Source organism: Myxine glutinosa, chromosome 1 (assembly GCF_964187855.1).
Source record: "Myxine glutinosa chromosome 1, kmMyxGlut1.1, whole genome shotgun sequence".
Lineage (NCBI taxonomy): Eukaryota > Metazoa > Chordata > Myxini > Myxiniformes > Myxinidae > Myxine > Myxine glutinosa.
In genome coordinates, this window is record NC_136261.1 from 38,485,273 (window position 1) to 38,509,358 (window position 24,086).

Here is a 24,086-nt window from a genome sequence, read left to right on the forward strand (position 1 = left end):
AGATGTTGCCCATGCCATACTCTTTCGATTTTTGACGGGCGCCAAGACGGGCGCCCCCCCCCCGGGGGGCCCATATTGGCGAAATACTAAATGGCCGCCACCCGGATTAGAGGAAAATCAGTTAAATAACCAAAAGGGTTGGAATCATGTATGATACCACTTTTCAGGGGTTTTCGAGGTCGAGGAATCCAATTATGATGTTATTTTGATGATTCGAGGTCAAGGTCAACCCTCAAGGTCATCTTAAAGGTCATTTTTGAGTCAAACATGTCGGTTTTTGAGTTTTTTGTCAAGATTTACGCGAGGTTCACCATTTTATGTTTCTGGGTTGGGTAATCGAACTCTGACCTTATTTTTGACAATTAGAGGAAATATTTACATGTCTATTTCCTAATTTTCAGGCATATGCAGTTCATCAGTCTAATTACAAAGGTACGGATTTTGATGTTTTATGAACTGTATGCCATATCCTTGTGTTTAATTTTTGTGCGATCATGATCCGGGTTAATGTATACATGATTGTATACATGTCATAAATATGACGTCATAGGTCATGTGACCTGGCGGCCATATTGGATTTTATGAAAACCTTAAAAATGGATCCCTGCCTTCATTTTTCCATCGATTCATTTTGAACTTTGACCACTTATAGTACGCCATGTGATTGGATGCATATCCTAATTATGACGTCATAGGTCAGGTGACATGGCGGGATGGACCGGTATGGTCCCCGGATCATACCGCCCTTGGCGCCCGTCAAAAATCGAAAGAGTATGGCATGGGCAACATCTGCGCCAAATTTGATGCTTTTGGAAGAATTTGAACCAAAATATCCCTAAGGGCCCTGACTAAGAGCATACCTCCGCCTTGTGAACAGTTTACGTTTTGTATCTCAGAGTAGACCAGAAAATCACAATAAAGAATCAAATTTAATCAAAATCAATCACAGGAATCACCATAGGTCCAGCCTTTCATACCCTGATCTACCCCTCGTGTTTGGCTATTTCACAAATGGTGAAGAATCACTTAAAATTCTACTAGCTGGATCCGGATCCGGATCTTCATCAAAATTGAATCAATTCTTCCTTGTCAAACCCACAACCTGTCCAACAAATTTAGTCCAAATCCACACATAACTTTTTGAGATATCCCGCAATGTATCGTTTTTGGCCCTATCTCCCAAAGGTGAAGAATCATTAAAAAAATTAAACAATTCTCATATCCGAATACATATTCAGATCTTCACCAAAATCGAATCGAATCGTCCTTGTCAGGTACCCAACCGGTCCACCAAGTTTCGTCCAAATCCATCAACAACTTTTTGAGATATCCTGCTATGTATCGTTTTTTGGTCCTATCTCCCAATGGTGAAGAATTACTTTAAAAATTCTAGTATCCGAATGGCGATCTTCACCAAAATCTAATCATTTCGTCCTTGTAACATAGGCTACATCTCTGCCAAATTTCGTCTGAATCCGTCCACAACTTTTTCAGATATCTTGTTCACAAACAAACAAACAGACAGACAACGACAGGGGTAAAAACATAACCTTCACCCCCTTTGGTGGCAGATGTAACAAACACGTGTTTTATTTACTCCCATTTGTTCCAAATCTATGAGAAATGCAGTGCCTCTTGACATCATTGGTCACTGCATTAATCACCACCTTTGATTAATTGATCAATTCTCTCGGTGCTTCGAAAATGGATTACAAAGGTAACCACAGTACCTTGAGGGGTGTTCAATGATGCAGAAAAATGGCAATCTGTGAAAAACAGAATATCCAGGGAGCATCAACAATGTGTGGTACTTCACGATGCGGCACCCCCTCCCATTTTCCATCATTGTGGATAATATAATTAGTGGAGATTGTAGAAGAATTAATCGTTTGGCTTCAACAGTTGACAAAAGGAAACCCAAAGTAACACTCTATCTATTCTCTTTTCTTTCTCTATCTATTTCTAGTTGGGAAATATTTATATTGGGAAGTATTTCTTGTTGGGGAAACCCAACTCTATCTATTCTCTTTTCTTTGGCTTTTCTATCTATTCGTCTCTATTTACCTTCACTCTTTCATTCCTCTTTTCTCCCGCCTCTGGAACAAACTCCCTCGCTCTCTTCAATCCCACTCCTCCCTCCAGGTCTTTAAAACAGCTGTTCACCAACATCTCTTATCTTCCCCCATCCAAAACCTTGATCTTTTCTACCCCCGTTAATTCACCCCAGATCCACTTTTTTGAAATACCGACTTCTTTCCTGGAAGTCCTAGCAGTGTCCACGTGTTTTTTTTTTAAACTCTCTCCCCTCCTCCCCCCACCCTTCCCATGCCTCCTCCCCCAAGCCCTCTCCCTCCCACAGATCTCCCGATGTCCCTGCTCTCCATCTTGTTCTCCCGCTCCCTTTATCATATGTTTTATGTTTTATGTGTCAGTTTGTCTTTTTTGTGATCGATGTCAGCTCTTACACGAGCCTCGACCTTGTATACAAAAAAAATAAAAAATAAAAATAATAATAATAATCATAATAATAATAATAATAATAAATAAACACATTGATGGTGCATTGGAGATCTTTACATGTCTTTCTTTGTCATGTTTTCCATTGGAGCTAAGATCTTATTCCGCTCAGAACATAGTTCACTTGGCATGTGTGGACATAGATTTCAACACTGTTGTGAGTTTGCAGTGGCCAGAGCGACACTGCTCTGATTGGCTGGCAGGATAGCCTAAAGAGGTATGTTCACTCGTCTCTAAGCTGTCTAGCCTAGGTTCGAATCCCGACGCAGCTACAAACTGTCATCTTGGTGGTTGACAGGCAGGGTGAGCCATCAATGTTTGTGACGTACATTCGATTGACGTTAAGCTAGACGTCCTGTCTGGTGAGCAGTAGTTGGTAGATGTTAAAGATCCCACGGTGTCCTTTGGGAAGAGGAGGCGAGAGTTATCGCCAGCACCCTGAACAAATTACTAATTCCTGCCCTCACCTTATTCGAACGTCAGCCCTGTGCAGCCGGTTCGTGAAAGACTTGGGTCCAAGCTTCCACCAGCTATCCACACAATAACGTAGGAGTAATTGTGCCCGTTAAAGAAGAAGAAGAAGAAGAAGAAGAAGAGGAATATAGTGACTGGTTCATGAAAAACCGATACACTGAAACTTTTATTTGTTTTGAATTTTCTAAAGTAATTTGACATAATTTGTCATGGACGCAAGTCAGTTAGGTTGGAATATATCCTGGATACATGGATTTTAAACATGATGTTGGCCTCATGGTTAATGTGGCTGCCTTGAGATCTTAGGATCCTGAATTTGATTCCCTGTCATGTAATTGAATTAACACCAGGTGGGTTGACTCAGCTTGTCATCTTTCTGAAGTCCAGACCTAAGATGTCAACCAACCATGTCAACCTTTTTTACAAGATATAAAAGCTCGTCGTGGAGGCTGCGACACATACATCACATAAATGGACATACATAAAAATACAGGAGACAATGCAGGTCTGTTAGACGAGACAAATATAACCACTGAGCTTGGGGGAAGTGACGTCACTTCCTGGGCACTCTGTGTACCAGCGGAGCCACAACAATGGCGCCGCCTTTCTCAAGGCAGCCAATGTGTCATTTCCTAAGGAGGACTCTCACTTTGTCTCTCCGAACAGACCATCTGGAAAACCCTTCCATCTACTTTCTCAACAATCCTCTCCAATTAGTTCTGTCACTTAAGCTTTTGGGTCTCACTATCTGCCATGATCTTTCCTGAGAAAACCACATTTTCCAAGCTGGCCTCCAAAGCAAGGCACCGACTGGGCATCCTCCATCATGCAAAGTCCTCCTTGGAACACCTGAGCTCCTCACCACATACAAGACTTTCATCCGCAGCTCAATGGAACACTGCTCTCCCCTCTGGGCTGGTGCACCTGCATCACACTTAGCTTGGCTTCACGCTGTTGAAACCAAAGCTTTCAGAATCATTGGAATCTCCCGTGATGAAGCTATCTCCGAGGGCTTTTCACTCACTCAACGCAGGCAGGTTGGTGGTCTTTCTGTCTTCTACCGACTCCTCTCTGTCCCAGCTCCCCCAGCTCGGTCTGTGCTCTATCCCCCAAATATTCCTTCAAGACACACAAGATCTTCCAGCACCCCTCTTCTGGTGAAACTGCCAAAATCAAGACTTTCTGCTCACCTTCACTCTTTCATTCCTTTTTTTCCCTCCTCTGGAACAAACTCCGACACTCACTTCAATCCCATTCTTCCCTCCAGGTCTTTAAAACAGCTGTTCACCACCATCTCTTATCTTCCCCCGTCCTAAACCTTGATCTTTTCTACCCCTATTAATTCACCATAAATCCACCTTTTTCAAATTTCGTTTTCTTTCCTGAAAGTCCTAGCAGTGTCCATTTGTTTTATACCGTGTCCCCCCCCCCCCAACCTCCATCCCTCTCCCTTCCACAGAGCTACCCATGTCCTTGTTCTCCACTGTTGTGCTTGTATGCTTCCCTATCTCTCCCCTCTTGTCTCCCGCTCCCTTTATTATATTGTCGCGCGATTGTCCTCGGTTAATACCGTGGGATCGCGGATGGCCAAACAAACTTCAATGGAGGCGTTTATTCAATGACGGATTTGACTATACAGCACGGGAGGAAGAAGAAAGAGGAAGAAGCGGCGAGCTCTTACCTGTAGCGATCTCACCCGCAGCTCCGATCCTGCAGGAGATGAACTCAAACGAACAAGGGGGTAAAATGTACAAAAATAAACAGGTTTATTTTACGGAACCCAATACAAAGGAAACGCGACGGAAGAACTAATTCTAAATTGGGATGTCCCCACACAGATTTCAAATACGAGACAAAGGGAGAATGATTAAAATAAATGTCTCGTCGTGTATTTGTGAATGCGAGCTTATCTGTGTCTGGCAGTGTAGTGTCGGGTCGATGCTCGAGCGCATCGTCCAACGCAGCTCCGGTTGGCGCGAACTGCCCAGTCCTTGGCGGGGAGCGGCCCTCAGCGCGCCCGCTCATCAGCGCTCCAATGCAGGCCCTGTTCGTCGTTCGCACACCAACGCAAGGAAGAGAATCGACGGCGTTCCTTCTCTCCACCGTCTTTCAAACTGCTCGTTCCTCCACCAGGGGGCCGAAGCAAAGAAAAGCCCAGTGCAAAGGGACAGTCAGGAGCAAGAGGCCAAGGGAAGAGAAGCAAGGGCAGAGTGCAAGGGCAGAGAGCGAGGGAAGAGACAGCGAAGAGACAGCCAAGAGACAGCGAAATGCCGGCGAGCGAGTCATTTTGTCACTCGCGGTGTGACGTCAGCCCTCCTCTCTCCCAACCAGTGCCTCGTTTCTTTGTGGTCTTTTATGCCTTCTGACGTCACCGGCACTTGTCCTCCAATCAGCGACCTGCTTCTAAGTAGTCGTTTTGCGCCTTCCGCACTGATTGGACGGATGTTCGCACCTTCCGCACTGATTGGCCGAGGTGTCAACGGTCGGTGGCCAATCAGTGTGCCGCTTCCTTCCACCTTCCTTTCACCAATCAGTGGCCAGCTTCTTACCCCCAATGAATCACACGTTCTCCTGGGCGTGGCTATTGCTTGTTGGTTCTTCCAAAGTCATTGTGGCGGCGGGGAAATTATGTAATGTGTGGTGCGCTAATGGGCCTATCTAATGTCTACGGGATGTATTGCCATAAGGGACACTGGGATGCTCACCGAGGGAACGACACACAAGGGAATTTTACCCATAATCCCTGTACTAATTAGCATGCCCCGCCCCCTCGTGGCGGGGACAAATATACAAGCTTAATCCGACATTTGGGCTACAGAACTTATTACATCTAGATTCACTATCATGACAGTCGAGCACCTACCTATGCAGATCTACCTGGATCTAGATATTCCTCTACCCTAAGTCATAAGAATATCTTTCATGTGTGTTTCTGTTTATGGTTTTATGTGTTAGCTCTTACAGGAACCTCGACTTTGTATACAAATGTTTTTTTTAACCGATCCATTCAGTGCTTTCAGAGAATAACAATAATTTCATTTCTGCAGTTTTTGCATGAATTTAATACGGCTGCCAGACCATGTTACCCATGACTTAATTGTTTTAAAATTTACTCCCTAAGGCTCGTTGATCATGTTGGTGGAGTTTCTCATCGATCTAGTAGGCCATTTTGGAAAAGAAGATTTTTGATGGTCTTTATTTTCAATCCAATATGGCTGCCATACCACGTGACTGATGACATCATCAATTTATTTCTTACATACAATGATTGCGTAGATCACGATCAAGAAATTTCAAACTGATCGGATGAAGTGTTCTATTTGTATAATTATGACGTCATAATGAAGGCATTGATGACATCTTAATGAATATATGTTGTTCCACATAGGGAGTACTTGACAATGAGTCATGTTTCAATTTTTTCCATGGAGCTGTTTCGGAGATATAAAGGTGTGAAGTTATTCGGTTTTTCCAAGATGGGGCCCGTACCACGTGGTCTATGATGTCATAATTATTATTGAAAATTTTACAGGAGTCGCTCCTAGGCGGAAAATTTCGTGTCAATTGGAGCAACGATTGCAGAGAAAAGTGTACTCACATTCTGTGCGGAAAAACCAACAGATAGACAGACAAATGAAAAATCACTCATAGAGGGACACTTGGCAAAAGAGAACAAAGGAGAATGGCACTCAGTAGAGCATCCTTTTGACCTCACAATTAATTGGTGGTTGAATTCAGTTAGCTGATATGAAAATCCAATTCAAATTTCAAGTCAATCGGATGAAAATTGAGGTTTTTAGAAATTTGAACAAAGTGGTTGCCCTTTGGGCCTATTTTGACCTTTTGGCTTAAACTGATCTCAAAAATAGTTGGTGGTTGAATTCAGTTCGCCGATATATGAAAATACTTTTCAAATTTCAAGTCAATCGAATGAAAATTGAGGATTTTAGAAATTCGAAAAAATTGGTTGACCTTTGGCCTATGTTACCTTTTGGCCTATGTTGACCTCAAAAATAGTTGGTGGTTGACTTCAGTTCGCCGATATGTAAATCCTATTCAAATTTCAAGTCAATCGGATGAAAATTGAGGATTTTAGAAATGTGAAAACAGTGGTTGACCTTTGGCCTACGCTGATCCAAAAAATAGTTGGTGGTTGAAGTTAGTTTGCTGATATGTAAATCGCATTCAAATTTCAAGTGAATCGGCTGAAAATTGAGGATTTCATAAATTTTAAATTGTTGTTGACCTTTTGCCTATGTTGACCTTTTGGCCGATGTTGATCTCATCAATAGTTGGTGGTTGAATTCAGTTAGCGAATATGTAAATCCTCTTCAAATTTCAAGTCAATTGGATGAAAATTGAGGATTTTAGAAATTCAAAAAAAGTGGTTGACCTTTGGCCTACGCTGACCTCTTGGCCAATGCTGATCTCAAAAATAGTTGGTGTTTGAATTCAGTTAGCTGATATGAATATCCTATTCAAATTTCAAGTCAATCGGATGAAAATTAAGGATTTTAGAAACTTGAAAAAGTGGTTGACCTTTGGCCTATGTTGACCTTTTGGCCTATGTTGATCTCAAAAATAGTTGGTGGTCGAATTCAGTTCGCTGATATGTAAATCCTTTTCAAATTTCAAGTCAAATCTAATGAAAATTGAGGATTTTCGAAATTTGAAAAGGGTGGTTGACCTTTGGCCTATGTTGACCTTTTGGCCTACGCTGATCTCAAAAATAGTTGGTGGTTGAATTCAGTAAGCCGATATGTAAATCTTTTTCAAATCTCAAGTTAATCGGATGAAAATTGAGGATTTTAGAAATTCAAAAAAAAGTGGTTGACCTTTGGCCTATGTTGACCTTTTGACCTTTTGATCCCAAAATTATATAGGATTTTGTCGGACCACGAACTCTACCATTTGGTAAAGTTTCGTGAAGATCGGTTTAAAATCGTGTCCTGTCGGCAAAGAATAAGTGAGTGGACAGACAAACAAACACACACACACAAACCGGAGTGAGCAACATACTTGCAATTTTTTTTTTTTGCCAAGAAACACACACATACACACACACACACACACACACACACACACACACACATACACACACACACACACACACACACACACACACACTCACACACACAGGAGTGATCAATATACTTGGAGTTTTTTTTTTTTTTTGCCAAGTATAAAACGTACTCAAACGCAATACCCCCTCCTCTGGCGAGGGTATCTAGAGAGCATCTAAAAATGCAAAGCCTGTCCGCGTCCACTTTGTACTCCACTTCTTCTCCAATGTGCTGAGCTTGGCGAAAACAGCGCAAACAAAATACAAAAATATCATCAGTTTTAGGCGACCTTGATATTTTGACCTCAAAAGCAATAAATGAGTTTGAGTGACGCAATATGCAAACCCTGCTCAAATCGGATGTAATCGGATAAAATCGGATGAAAATTGACAATTTTGTGTCCTTGACCTTTTGACCTTGCTGGAACACAGGTTGCACTTGATGAATTGAGTCATATTGGATCACTGACATTGATATGACTGACATATTGATGATTTATGCAGCCTTGGCCTTTGACATTTTGATCTAAAAAAACAATCAGTTTCCAGATTTTGATTGATGTCCCAATTCTTTGACCCATTATGCAAATTCTTAAAATTTCAGGTCAATTGGATGAAAATTGACGATCTTATGTGACGCTGACAAATGAATAATTTGGTCGAAAGGTCAAGACCTTTTGACCAAATTATTAATTTGTCTTCTCAATAGTCTCATCATAAAGGTCCGTTGACAATTTATGGACTGGACAGACACGCGCAGGTAAAACAGTTACGACCCGGACAGATGTGCATGCGCACACACACACACACACACACACACACACACACACACACACACAAACACACTTACATGCACAGACACACACATACACACAAACAAACACATGCACACACACACACACACACACACACACACACACACACACACACACACACACACACACACATACACACACATTCACACACACACGCGCGCACACACACATAAGTGATTGGAAAACCCCATGGAAACAAAATTCATGAAAAATCGAGAACAATGCTGATAGGTGTCGGGTTGGATCCCGAGCAAGGACCAGGACTGGAAAATTGTAGATGGTGTTCCATTGATTCTAAATAGTGACATTTGATTGGAATTATCTGACAGTTTAGAAACAATTTTTAAATCTACAGTAATCTACTTTTTAAATCTACAGTGCAACACAAGCCCAGTTCGTGTTTCAAACACATCGGGGCCATTTTTTAATACAACCAAAACCACTTGGAACATTACATTATAAACGTAGACCAGTTAACTACGCTGCACCCTGACCCACCATGGACCCACCTGTAATTCGAGCTTTACTTGCATGTTCTTTAATCCACGGCTGTACCTGGTGTGTCTGTTTACACGAGTTCGTTGTCGACGCTTGCTTTGAACCATTGTGTGCGCCCTCGGCCCACATTGTAAGGAATACGTTCGCACCAAATAATCTTTTGTTTGTCATTCCTCCCACCTTTCAGCCTTTCAATGTTCTGCGTTTCAAAGAGTAAACGAGCCGTGTAATGGACATGCACAAAAAAAACCGCTCAACAAAACAAAACGAAACTGTCATAAAGATACAACCTTATCAAATAGACTACTGCCAATCATCTTGAGAGCTACGTCTCGATGAGAATTTGTCTTCAAATGTCTAATTGGCAGAAATTATTTCAAGAAACTAGAACGGCACTCAGTAGAGAGCCTACCTCCACCTGGTGAACAGTTTACGTTTTGTATCCCACTGATAGGCCGGATCTGGATCCGGAACTGAACCAAAATCTCATCGGCTTGATCTTGTCACCTACCCAACTCATCGACCAAGTTTATTCATAACTCATCCATAACTTTTTAAAATATCATGTTATATATCGTTTTTCACCCGATCTCTCAATGGTGAAGAAGATTGACTTAATAATTAAATAATTATTGCAGCCGAATCCATTTTCAGATCTTCACCAAAATCTAAACGATTATATATATATATACTAGTGGTGTCACCCGTGGGAATCCCACGGGCATGGACGTGTGTGACATTTCGACATATTGAGTTAGATGCTGCACCTGTTTCACAATAACACACACACACACACACACACACACACACACACACACACACACACACACACACACACACACACACCTCGTTTTTTCATTTCTGTATCTCACAATTCGGTCTCTCTTATTCACACACCCACACAAACACACACACACACACACACACACACACGTACACATACACACACGCACACACATGCACGCACACGTACACACACATGTACACCGACACATGCATATACACATACACACATACACATATGGATACACACACATGCACACACATACACACACAGACACATACACATATACACATACACACACATGCATACACATACACACATATACATACACACACACACACACACATGTACACCCACACACATGCACACACATATATATACACATACAGACACACATATATACACATACAGACACACACATATATACACATACACACATATATACACACACATACACATGTGTACACACACATGTACACTGACAGACATGCACACACATACACATATGCACATACACATATACACACACATATATATATACACATACACACATGTACACCCACCCACACATACACACACACACACAAACACACATATACACATACAGACACACACACACACACACACACATATACACATAGACACACACACACACAGACATATATATACACACACACATATATGCACGCACGCACGCACACACACACACACACACACACACACACACACACACATATATGCACGCGCGCACACACACACACACACACACACACACACACACACACACACACACACACACACACACACGTCCCACATGTATATATCCCACATCCCACATACACATGTACACCGACACATGCATATACACATACACACATATACACATACACATATGGATACATACACATGCACACACATACACATATACACACACAGACACATACACATATACACATACACACACAGACACACACACACACACACATGCATACACATACACACATATACATACATACACACACACACGTACACACACATGTACACCCACACACATGCACACACATATATATACACATACAGACACACATATATACACATACAGACACACACATATATACACACACATACACATGTGTACACACACATGTACACCGACACACATGCACACACATACACATATGCACATACACATATACACACACATATATATACACATACACACATGTACACCCACACACACACACACACACACACACATATACACATACAGACACACACACACACACACAGACATATATATATACACGTACACATATATGCACGCACGCACGCACACACACACACACACACACACACACACACACACACACACATATATATGCACGCGCGCGCACACGCACACACACACACACACACACGTCCCACATGTATATATCCCACATCCCACATGTATATACATGTTTAAAGTGTACGTGCCCTCCCCCCCTCCCCCGCACGGCAACGCTGAGTACTTCTGCTAGTAACTAATAAAATAAAAACGAAGAAATATCTCTGGGTAATTTCCTGAAACTCAGTGAAATTCGCTGAAATTCGCTCGGTGTATCGGTGAAATATTTTATTTATTTGGGCGGTGTAGAATTGCTTCGAACGAAATATCTCTTAGCAATTTCCCGTCTGTGTTTCATGTCCATGCACACGTGAAATGGAGTTTGTTTTTGCACACGTGAAATGAACATGTGAACCTTTACTTCCGGATTATAATGTTGAATGAAATAAAAACGAAGAAATATAGTGGGGTCACCCGTGGGACATTTCGACATATTGAGTTAGATGCTGCACATTCAAAATGGTTACTGGCAATTCATCAGATCCAGAAATGGTGTAATGAACACAATTTATTTATTTCACATAATATGTGACCCCTCACTCCTCTCCGCCTGATACACTCCTCTCTCCACCTGACACTCTCCTCTCTCCAATCCCTCACATTCCTCTCCTCTCCAATCCCTCACCTCTCCAATCCCTCACACTCCTCTCCTCTCCAATCCCTCACTCTCCTCTCCAATCGCTCCTCACTCGCCTCTCCAATCGCTCCTCACTCGCCTCTCCAATCGCTCCTCACTCGCCTCTCCAATCGCTCCTCACTCGCCTCTCCAATCGCTCCTCACTCGCCTCTCCAATCGCTCCTCACTCGCCTCTCCAATCGCTCCTCACTCGCCTCTCCAATCGCTCCTCACTCGCCTCTCCAATCGCTCGTCACTCGCCTCTCCAATCGCTCCTCACTCGCCTCTCCAATCGCTCCTCACTCGCCTCTCCAATCGCTCCTCACTCGCCCCTCCAATCGCTCCTCACTCGCCTCTCCAATCGCTCCTCACTCGCCTCTCCAATCGCTCCTCACTCGCCTCTCCAATCGCTCCTCACTCGCCTCTCCAATCGGCTTTCCCCGTCTCGTTTCTCTCCCGTCTCGTTCTTTTTCTTGCTCCAAATCGGCCCGTCTCGCCCGTCGGCCCGTCGGAATCGGAAATCGGCCCGTCTTGCTTTCTTGCTTGCGCGTAAATAAATTGTGTTCATTACACCATTTTCAGCACACACACACCACAAGCACAAGCCAAGCACAATCGTCTTTAGCGTCCCTCACAAGGACCAAGCCCTATGTTCGATTTTTTTGTCACGCGCGTCGGCGGGCACCCACCCGGTTTTCCACACGGGCACACGTGGGCACGCGTCGAGTGTCTTTTGTGACACACACCCCCGGGGCCTGTCGCCCCCATTAGGACTCCCCCCAGGAGTGATTTCAGGCCCTTTCCTGGGCCCACACACACCACAACATTCCCTATGTTACTTGTGTCGTGTCTTCTGGATCTGATGACTTGCCCGTAACCATTTTGTAAAAATGAATGTGCAGCATCTAACTCAATATGTCGAAATGTCACACACATCCATGCCCGTGGGATTCCCACGGGTGACCCCGCAAGTTTGCATTGACGTTCGTCGACGGACTCGTTCGCCCGTCTCATTCGTTTTCTTGCTACACCCTGTTCAAGTCTGCGTTCTTCATCGACCGTCTCATTCATTTTGGAAATAGAAGTTTCCACGCAGCGCATGAATTGTCACGATCCTCAAGAGGAAGCGTCTCGTAATCATCAAATGATAAATGGCAAGTAAATTATATTGTGGAAAATTAAAGATTTCAAATAAACCTATTTAAAGTGTATGCGCACATAACTAATTAAAAAAAACGAAGAAATATCTCTCGGTAATTTCCTGAAACATATTTTACTTCCGGCTAATAATGTTGAATGAAATAAAAACGAAGAAATATATGTCGGCATCATTGTTGACGTTTTTGTGACGACTGTCATCAAACGAAAAAGTAATATATCTTAACGGAAAAGCAAAAGCGAATTTTAAATATATATCGACACGTTGCCGTCGGTGTCATGTTGGGCGGTGTATGATACACCATGACGCGATTTTAAAAAATATATCTCTGCATTTTCCACGGAGGTATATAATAAACTGGAGAGCCAATGACGGCTGTCGGCTGAAGCTAGCGGAAGTTGCTTGGCGGCCATATTGGGAAGCCGATTGTGTCTGCGTCCGTGTTTGATCTCACAATCAGCTGATCTCACAATTTCTGATTCATTTTGGATGCTTACCGACTGTAAGGAGTCTTATTTGTGAACGCGCTGTTTCAAAATGCCACAGTGTGTTGCATTTGACTGCACAAATACCTCAGGGAAGGCCTCCACATGCACATTTCACAAGTAAGTGACAAACCGCGATCGCGGGTGTTCTGCTTTTTCAGTTTTTGGCGTGGTCACGGTGGTGGGGCTAGGTAATTAAGTTTCAATGAAGTTTCAATGAAGTTTGAACACTGTGTTTGAATTTGATGATGTTAGACCACGCGCAGGGTGTGCAATACGACACAGATCTCAAATATAACTGTATTGTGTATTCACTAGGGCTATGTGAGTATGTCAGACTGATGTCTGATTGACTCATTCATTGATTCAGATTGAAGTATCGAGATTGACTCGTCAGCTCGTGATCATTGTCAAGTGATTTAATTTGTGATGAGCTTCACTTAATTGTCCAGTCTACTACTGTCAGGGTTTCCATGCCCTCCTGTGTCACTCGTGAGCAGAAAGAGCAAATGGGGGTTACTTGTGGAAGGTACGAAAGTCCGACACATGGCAAACATTAGCAGATGAAGTTGTATTTAACTATACATATGAAACTCAAAATATTATTTTGATATGGAGTCGTTTTGACTCGGATGTTTTGACTGCCCTCTGAGGTTTTGACCCGCAACCACATTTTGTGACCACAATGTATTTTGTTTCAAGGTTTCCAAAGGATAAGGACTTGTGCTCTCGATGGACATCTGCCCTGAGAAGGGAGTCCTTCTACCCCACCCCAGGCACCACAGTTCTGTGCAGTGATCACTTCAATGAGAGTGACTTCGACAGGACTGGTCAAACCGTCCGACTGAAGCCGAAGTCCGTCCCCAGCTGTTTCAACTTCCCAGCACATTTAAAGAAGGTAAACTATGCTATGTTGGTATTCCACCTATGTTATGATAGTAACCCATCACATGCCATGTCTGCTGCTTCATATGCAGCTCCTAAGACATAGTTTTATGGAGAACAACTCAGTTGCTTTTTAAAAGATTTAGAGCTGAGCCGAATCCCATTTTGTACACTTTCTTGGCATTTCCCCCCCGAAGCTTTGTTGTAATAATATTTAACAAAATGTTTAGTCTTTGAAACAATGTTACAATACGTCCAACGCAGTCACATCTATTTCTAATTAGAACCCCAATCTAATGAACGAAGCTTCTAAGCATTCGGCTCAGCCCTAAAAACAACTTAATGAGTATTAATGGTTCACCTTTTCTTTTCTTTCCAAATAGGTTACAGCTTTGAGGAAAGCGCCAGTGGCCAGGTCTGTCATCCAAGAAGATACACCAGAACCTCAAGCCACTACTCAAGATCCTGAACCTGAGGTGGGACCCTCATTTCAGACCACAGATCACTCCTACTCCGTCACAAGTCCACTGGTATTGAAGCACAAGCTCGATGAAGCAGTCCACAAGCTGGACAACTTTCGAAAAAAAATTAAAAGTGAGTCAGCAACACAACAGAAGGTTAGCCAGAAAAGTGGAGTCCCTGAATACCATCGTGGAAGACCTGAGGGAGAATGGGATGGTCACCGACAATTGTATTGAAATGCTCAACACAACATTCTCTGGTGTGTCAAAAGCTATTGTGAGCAGAATGCTGAAGAACAAAGGCAGCGGCAAACGCTCGAGAGATGAATACGATCCAGTCATCAAAGCTTTCGCACTCACTCTTCAATTTTATTCTGCTAAAGGATACGACTATGTTCGAGAGACATTCGACTTGGCACTGCCAAGTCCATCCACAATCCGGAAATGGTACAGTGCAATTGATGGTTCACCTGGTTTTAGTGCAGTTGTATTCCAAGCACTAGAGAGCCGGTTTAAAGCAGAGAAGGAGACTGGCAAGAGAACACTGTGTAGCCTGATGTTAGACGAGATGGCCATCATGAAGGCAATTGACTTTTTAGGGGACAAGGTATTGGGGTACGTCGACATCGGAAACGGAGTCCAAGATGACAGTGCTCCCCAGGCCAGCAACGCACTGGTTTTCATGCTGGTTGCACTGAATGACAGTTGGAAAGTGCCTGTAGCATACTTTATGATAAATGGATTGTCGGGGAAGGAACAGGCGAATTTGGTGACACAATGTCTACTAAAATTGCATGATATCGGTGCAGAGGTGGTTTCCTTAACTTGCGATGGACCGTCCGCTCATTTGACAATGTTACGTGAGCTAGGTGCCGACATCACGCCGCAGAATGTGAAACCAACATTTCCCCACCCAGCAAATCCCGAAAAGAAAATTTGTGTTGTACTCGATGCATGTCACATGCTTAAACTTGCAAGAAACTGCCTTGGATCCATGAAAATGATGGAGGATGGCAACAAAAAAGTCATCGCGTGGAAATACATCCAGGCACTCTTTGATCTGCAGAAGAGGGAAGGCTTGCGTCTGGGAAATAAGCTCTCCCGGAAACACATCGAGTGGAAGAGCAATGTCATGAAGGTGGACACAGCTGCTCAGACATTGAGCACTAGTGTGGCAGATGCAATTCGGTTTTGCAGGGACACTTTGCAACTATCAGAATTTCAGGGCAGTGGGGCTACCTGCCAATACATTGAAACATTGGACAAACTGTTTGACATTCTAAATTCTCGCAATCCATTGGCAATCCTCACAGTTTGACTGTGAGGCAGACAGCAACCATGTGTTTGCTTTAATACATTCTGTATCACAATCATACAGCAAGATACGTTTCCATCATGTTGTGAGAACACTCGATGATGACATGAAGGAAGAGCGCATCAGGAAAAAATATTGCAAACTGGTCCTGTTTGCTCACCAGTGAGGCAACACCAGAGCAAGCTGAAATATAAGAGCGACCTCATCTCTACATGGTGTGGGTGTGTTTTGTGGGTTAACTGTGAATTGTGTGGGTTAACTACATGACAGCGTTTCATGTCATTTATGTGACTGACTCACTGTTGATGTGTTGCTGACCCATGTCAGTGTAGAATAAACTCTGGTTATCATTATATCTGCGTGGTTTCTAACATCTCGGTAATAGAAACATACACATCTTAGTTACAATATAATGACTGAATTAAGTAACATCATATAACATGACAACAAATCAGTTCTTTATATTGAGGAATATTATAGAACAAGCCAAAGAATGGCAAACGACGATGTACCTCAATTTTATAGATTTCTAGAAAGCTTTCGACTCCTTGCCCAGAGAAAGTCTGGGTCATAATGAAGAAATACAGCATACCTGGAAAATTAGTGAACCTTGTAAAAGCCCTTTACCAAGACTTTCAATGTGCGGTCGTCGACCAAGGTGAAACAACAGAATGGTTCAAGGTGAAGACAGGAGTTAAACAGGGGTGTAACATGTCAGGATTCTTATTCCTACTAGTGGGTGATTGGGTCATGAGAAGAACGATAAAGAACACCGAGCGGTAATTTTGGGCACTTTTTTTTCAAACAAGCTCTAAACCATTGGATTCCCCAGGAAAAATGCGTCTAGAACCAACTTCAAACTTAATGAACACCATTTCCTTAAAGAACGGGATTCTGAGCCCGAATATCAGTTCAAATATTAGTATTCTATATTAATTAAATAGTCGGCGGTCCTAAAATTCGCTCCAGCTGCATCATCAGTGCGCCACGCCTTTGCTTTGACAGGCTTACGATCGGCTTCCCAATATGGCCGCCAGACTATTTCCGGTGGCTTCACGGCGGCTAATGCTGCGAGGTGGCCAATTGGCTCTCCATATTATATACCTCCGTGGCATTTTCCCGCGTGTGTGGAATGGTTGTGGAAAATTATGGATTTCAAATAAACCTATTTAAAGTGTATGCGCACACACACACACACACACACACACACACACACACACACAAAACGAAGAAATATCTCTCGGTAATTTCCTGAAACACATTTTACTTCCGGCTAATGTTGAATGAAATAAAAACGAAGAAATATATTTCGGCATCATTGTTGACGTTTTTGTGACGACTGTCATCAAAAGAAAAAGTAATATATCTTAACGGAAAAGCAAAAGCGAATTTTTAATATATATCGACACATGTTGTCATGGTGTCATGTTGGGCGGTGTATGATACACCATGACGCGATTAAAAAAAATATATCTCTGCATTTTCCCGCGTGTGTGGATTGTTCTCAATTATTGCTGACACCGAGTCTAAAAGTAAAACCATCGATAAAAATGAAATCATATGGTGAGTTAGATTGGAGATAAAGGCGTGAGAGAGACTCAATGGCCTTGAAGTTGAAGTTACAGGCCTTTGAGAATTCATTTCGTTCTATAAACGGCAACTTTCATTGTATTTTCTTCCCGTTTTTTTTCAACCGAGTCTAAAACTATGTTAGCGACTGTGAAAAATGAAATGATATATCGAATTTGATTTGAAATAAAACTGGGAGAAAGCAAGACACCACGGGCCTACAAAACAGGACTCAAAGCTATGCGAGTTAATAAAATGGTGGATATTTGTTTATAATTATATGAAGCCACTCCCAGAATGGGTGGAGCTATGGGTGGAGCTACTCTGCAAACCGAGTAAGCCACACCCCGGACAGACACCCAACAGAAACATCTACGGCTATTATATATATATATATATATATATATATATATATATATATATATATATATATATATATATATATATATATATATGTATGTATGTATGTATGTATGTATGTATATATACACAAAGAATTAAGTTAAGCACCCCTACACAACGAATTAAGGTAAGCACCCCCTAATATATATTCTTTGTGTATATGTATACATTGGCATATATTCTAAGGTATGTGAGATCAAATAATGAGTGGTATGACATTAGCAATTATCCATTGATGAAATGCAGATGAGTGCACTCGTAGGGTTGAGTTGGGTTGAGTAGTGATCCGATCACGTGGGTCCTACACACGTTATTGACGCAAAGATCGCTAGAGGTCTTCTCAGAACAATGACTGTACGTTAGAAAACATAAACGTCATCCACACTGTCCGTGATGGACCTATAGCTCCATACTTAAATTGAGGTGAAAATATGCCTAAAATTCCCAAAAAATTTCACCTTAAATTATTCAGAATAAAATATTGAAAACGGCATGATTGTTATGTTTTTATGTGACCATAATATCACTTCTCCAGAAAATATAGCAATATCATGGGTATATTACGCTGTTTTGACGACAACAAACTTGTAATGTGCGAGGTTGTAAAAAAACGGGGGGGGTGCTTAACTTAATTCTTTGTGTATATATATATATATATATATATATATATATATATATATATATATATATATATATATATATATATATATATATATATAGTATAAATGAAAAGGATGAAAAAAATTAATTGACATATGTGGCAAAGTTATACACCCAGAGCCCCAGACCAGGAATCGAAAACAGGTCATCTGGTGAACCGTACCAGTGTTCTACCATCTGAGCTATCTGGGCGACCAGAGCACTGGTAGGGTTCACCAGATGACGTGGGTTCGATTCCTGGTCTGTGCGTGTAATTTTCCCACATATGTAAAATAAATAAAATTTATTTTGTGTATATATATATATATATATATATATATATATATATATATATATATATATATATATATTGTGTGAGTGTGTGCACGCGCGCGTGGCAGCACACAGCTCTGCGACAGACAGCTGAGAAGGATAATGCAGTAATGATGACAACTCTACAGGAAGAAGCGGTGGCGCCTAATTATGATAATTATAGTGGTAATTAATTTGCCAAACAGGGGTTTGTGGTGAAATTATGAGGCAGCTGTTTTTCTGCAGTCAGAAAGACATGGGATACAATACACGCGTGTCCTCATCCTGGACGTCAGCCATGACAGCCCAACTGCAGGGGATTCTGCTTTGTGCACTTTCATTAAATTACCCTCCGCTCTGGACTGCACAGTGCATCGTGGGTTGAAAGTTTATTCGGCGAAGGAACTGCTCTCTGCAAGCTTTGTGGAACGAATCTGTTTATTTTCAAACTAGGCCCTGGAGCAGACTTTACAAAGAATAATCACTTTAAAATGGATTTGCTCCATTTGCAGCAAGTGCAACCTGGGGTAATTGCAAGGAGGTTTCTACCAAGAACACTCACGACCATTCATCTTCATTTAAAATTTGACTTTATACACAATATCCGTTTATAAACAATTTTTGCGGTTAAGCGACACATTTCTTGAATCCAAAGCAATGACCACTTACTTGAACCTGATGAGATGAAGATTATTACTTTTTTGGGGGGGATACAAGATCGAGGCTCTTGGAAGAGCTAACATTAATCACACAAAAAGTCAACCAGACAAACAAAATATATAAAAAGAGGGAGCGGAAGACAAGATGGGGAGAGAAGGGGAAGCACACAAACACAACATTTGAGAGCAGGGAGATGTGTGGAAGGGAGAGGGCTTGGGGGGAAGAGGCGTGGGAAGGGGGGGGGGGGGGGGGAGGGAGAAGTATAAAACACAAGGACACCAAGGACTTCCAGGACAGAAGTTGGTATTTCAAAAAAGTGGAATTGGGGTGAAATTAGCAGGGGTAGAAAAGATCAAGGTTTTGGATGGGGGAAGATAAGAGATGGTGGTGAACAGCTGTTTTAAAGACCTGGAGGGTGGAGTGGGATTGAAGAGAGAGTGAGGGAGTTTGTTCCAGAGGCAGGAGAAAAGAGGAATGAAGGAGTGAAGGTGAGCAGAGAGCCTTGATTTTGGCAGTTTGACCATAAGAGGGTTGCAGGCAGATCTTGTGCGACCTGTAGGAATATTTGCGGGACAGAGCCCAGAGAGAGCTGGGGGGGCAAGGCCAGAGAGGAGTCGGTAGAAGACGGAAAGACCACCAACCTGCCTGCGGTGAGTGAGTGAGAGGCCCTTGGAATTAGCTTCATCGCGGGAGATTCCAATGATTCTGAATGCTTTGGTTTCAACAGCGTGAAGACGAGCTAGGTGTGAGGCAGGAGCACCAGCCCAGAGGGGAGAGCAGTATTCCATTGAGCTGCGGATGAAAGCCTTGTATGTGGTGAGGAGCTCAGGTGTGCCAAGGAAGGACTTCGCACGACGGAGGATGCCCAGTCGGCGACTGGCTTTGGAGGCCAGATTTGAAATGTGGTTTTCCCAGGAAAGATCATGGCAGATAGTGAGACCCAAAGGCTTGAGTGACAGAACTTCTTGGAGAGGATTATTCAGAAAGTGGATGGGAGGGTTGTCCAGTCGGTCTTTTCGGAGAGACATCGTAAGAGTGTGAGATTTGTCAGGATTGAAAGACATGTTCCACTTGTTTGCCCAGTCTGTGATTTTGTCCAGGTCTGCAGAGAGTGAGGAGGCTGCAGACTGCCGATCTGAGGGATGAAGAATGGAGCGACAGAGAGTAGAGTCTCTGTTAGTCTTTGACTGTAACTTAAGGTTAGGGGCTGCCAGTACATCATACAATGGCTTTGCGATCCGTGAAAAGTTCTGTATGTAGGACCTGTAGTAGGAGAGGAAACCCAGGACCTTCCTCAGCTCCCCAACCGTGGCTGGCTTTCGGTTTTTCAATGCCTGAACTGGTGCAGTTTCTGCCGGGTCCATGGTGTAGCCCTCCTCTGACACCATCTTCCCCTGGAATCTCACTTTCCACCTGAACATATTACATTTTTTGGGGGAGAGCTTCACTCCATGCTGTTGGTATCACTGGAGTACCGTTCGAATGTGATGGACATGGTCCTCAAAGGTTTAACTGTGGACTAAATTATCATCTAAGTATGGTAGGCAGATGTCGTCCCGAAGACCTCTTAGACACTCCTCCATGTTACGCTGGAACTCAGCCGGAGAGGAACTCAGGCCGAAGGGAATGCAAACCCACTCATATAGGCCCCAGGGGGCGATGAAGGCAGTGAGAGGCCTACTTTCTTCATCCACACTCCCCTGGTGGTATGCCTTCCCCTGATCCAGTACAGAGAACCATGAACTTCCACTCAGACAGTCTAACATATCTTGAATCCGCGGAATTGGATGGCGATCTGGAATGGACTTACGATTGAGTTCCCTATAATCACAGCAGAGACGCAGGGTCCCATCCTTCTTCCGTACACAAACAATGGGCGAGGAGTAGTGAGACCTTGATGGTTTTATCCACCCGCAATTCTACATATCCTGCAGTGCAGGTACTCCTTCACTTCCTTGTGCAGTGGTTTTGGGACTGAGAGGTACATCTGCTGGACTGGTGTTGCATCTTTAAGGGTGATGTGCATTTTCAGTGATGGAATGAAACCAACATCTTCCTTATTTCTGGAAAAAGCACAGCACTCCTCTCGCAGCATCTTCTTCACTGTCACCTCTTGCTCGGTGGTTTGACCATCAAGGCTGACTAGTGGATCCCATGCCACTTCCCCCACTGAACTGTTGGCCATTTGGTGCATTTGGTAGCACACCGGACATGTCCTCACCATTTATATGAGGTGTCATGGCTGGTGTCGGCGAGCTTGCCGTCATTTCACTGGCCGCACAGCTGCTGGGTAGACGGTTTTCACTGGTTGCAGGTGTCTTAACATGGAGCATTTGACCACTGTGATGCTGTGTTTTGTAGTGTTCACAACAGGGATGGCTGTCTTTGGACTGTTGCCTGGGGGAACCGTCACCAGTACTTCTCCAACTTCTAGCCCTTCCATCTCTTGCAGCCCTTCAGCTGGGGCAAATAGCATTGTTCGTTTTTCTTTCAGCTTCCCAGAATGTGCACGACATTGAATGGTGAACATCTGAACTGGTGGGATGCTGATCGGTAATCGATCTGTCCGCACTTGCCACCCATCGCCCTCGGAGGGCCTCACCTGTATGAGCTGGATGAACGTTTCTGCTGTTCTGGCATCCAAGGAGAAGGCATATCTCACTGTTTCTACTGCTATCCGCCTTGGTGGTGCCCCATCTGATCCCATGAGCAGTTCTTCAATCACATTGTATCCAATTATGGGTTCTTGTGCTACATTCGGATCACTTGACATCAGCATTGGGATCCGCAGCTTTTTTTTAGACTTCCTGTGCTGTGGAGCTGGAAGTCCACTGCAACCCACCCCAGAAAGGGGATTTCTGACCTATTAGCAGCAACACCCACAACAGTGTCAGGTCCTAACAATTCCTCCACTGGTCTCACCGGTATCTGTGACAGGAATGTTCTCCTCCAGTCTTCATTCAACAAGCTGGCTTGGGCGCCTGTGTCCCAAAGAGCTGTAGTGTTCACATTATCCAGAGTGCAGCGAACAAGGCATCTCCTTCCGATAAGGCTCACTAACTTGGCATTTTGCTTGGCGTTGAGACCCGCAGCTCCTCGTTCTCCTGTACCTTTCAGCCGGGCTGTTTTTTCGAATGATGCATCCAGTCCTATCTGATTTATCGGCACAGGTTGTCTTACTCTGTCTCTTTGGCCACCATTGACTTCTCCCCTTGTACTACCAAGCTTTCCACTCTTCTTCTGTGGTGGGGGCCTTGCCTCTTGGGTCAATGTTCGCCCCTTTACAGTGGCCCCTGCCCATTTCCCGGTATCTGGCGGGGAGCCCGACACCCCCGGGACAGATGCCCGCCTTGACCACACCTGAAACAGTGGTCACAGATCTCTCCCCTTCCTGCTTCCAGACAGACTTGGCACCCTCGCTCAGAAGGCCATCGTCTTCCCGGCTGGCTGTTCATTCCAATTGAGGCTATCAGCATCTCCCTGATCTCCTTCATTTTCACTTTAAACTCCTGTACTATTGCCAGCATTTTTTCTGGTCCGAATTCTGTTTCCCTCTTCTCAGATTTTTCCTTGTTGTGTGTTGCCCCTTGAGGCTTTTCCATCTGATGTGCTGTCTTGGGGATAGTCTTTGCACCTTGGAGGTCTTCATCTGTCTTGTCATCCACCTCGGTCTGGATTTCTGTCAGCTTTACTGCTTTGAGGTTGGTGTGATTTCTCAGTTTCTGTTGTCCCTCCTCTTCCCAGCTAGCTGCTTCACCCATCTTTTCAATTAGTAGTTCATCTGTCGAGTTCAGGTCGTCTAGGTATGGCTTTATCTGGAATTTCAAATTGTCGTTCAGTATCCCTGTGCTTAGGGATCTGAGAAATTTCTTTTGAATCAATTCAGGCTTAAACTGTTCTTCAGCTTCGTTCTCTTTCGATGCCAGCAACAACATCTCCTTGAGCTCAATGGCCCGAAACAAGAAATTATGTGCAGACTCGTCTGGGCCCCTGTGATATGTTCACCATCCGCTGATAAAGATCAGTTGTGCTTTCCTCTTTGAAGT

The 24,086-nt window shown here is 43.3% G+C and overlaps 1 protein-coding gene across 1 annotated transcript; it reads left to right on the plus strand.

Moving 5' to 3' along the window:
• Positions 1-13,658: 13,658 nt before the first annotated feature.
• Positions 13,659-15,837, plus strand: LOC144889877 (THAP domain-containing protein 2-like). The gene is made up of 3 exons (XM_078771081.1): positions 13,659-13,917; positions 14,500-14,695; positions 15,066-15,837. Exons 1-3 carry the CDS (start codon positions 13,850-13,852, stop codon positions 15,378-15,380), a joined length of 579 nt encoding a protein of 192 aa, XP_078627207.1. The 5' UTR covers positions 13,659-13,849; the 3' UTR covers positions 15,381-15,837.
• The last annotated feature ends 8,249 nt before the right edge of the window (positions 15,838-24,086 follow it).

Coding starts and splice junctions, on each gene's coding strand:
- LOC144889877 (XM_078771081.1), top strand. CDS start 13,850: ATGCCACAGTGTGTTGCATTTGACTGCACAAATACCTCAGGGAAGGCC. Junction 13,918..14,499: donor TCCACATGCACATTTCACAA/GTAAGTGACAAA, acceptor TTTTGTTTCAAG/GTTTCCAAAGGATAAGGACT. Junction 14,696..15,065: donor TCCCAGCACATTTAAAGAAG/GTAAACTATGCT, acceptor CTTTCCAAATAG/GTTACAGCTTTGAGGAAAGC.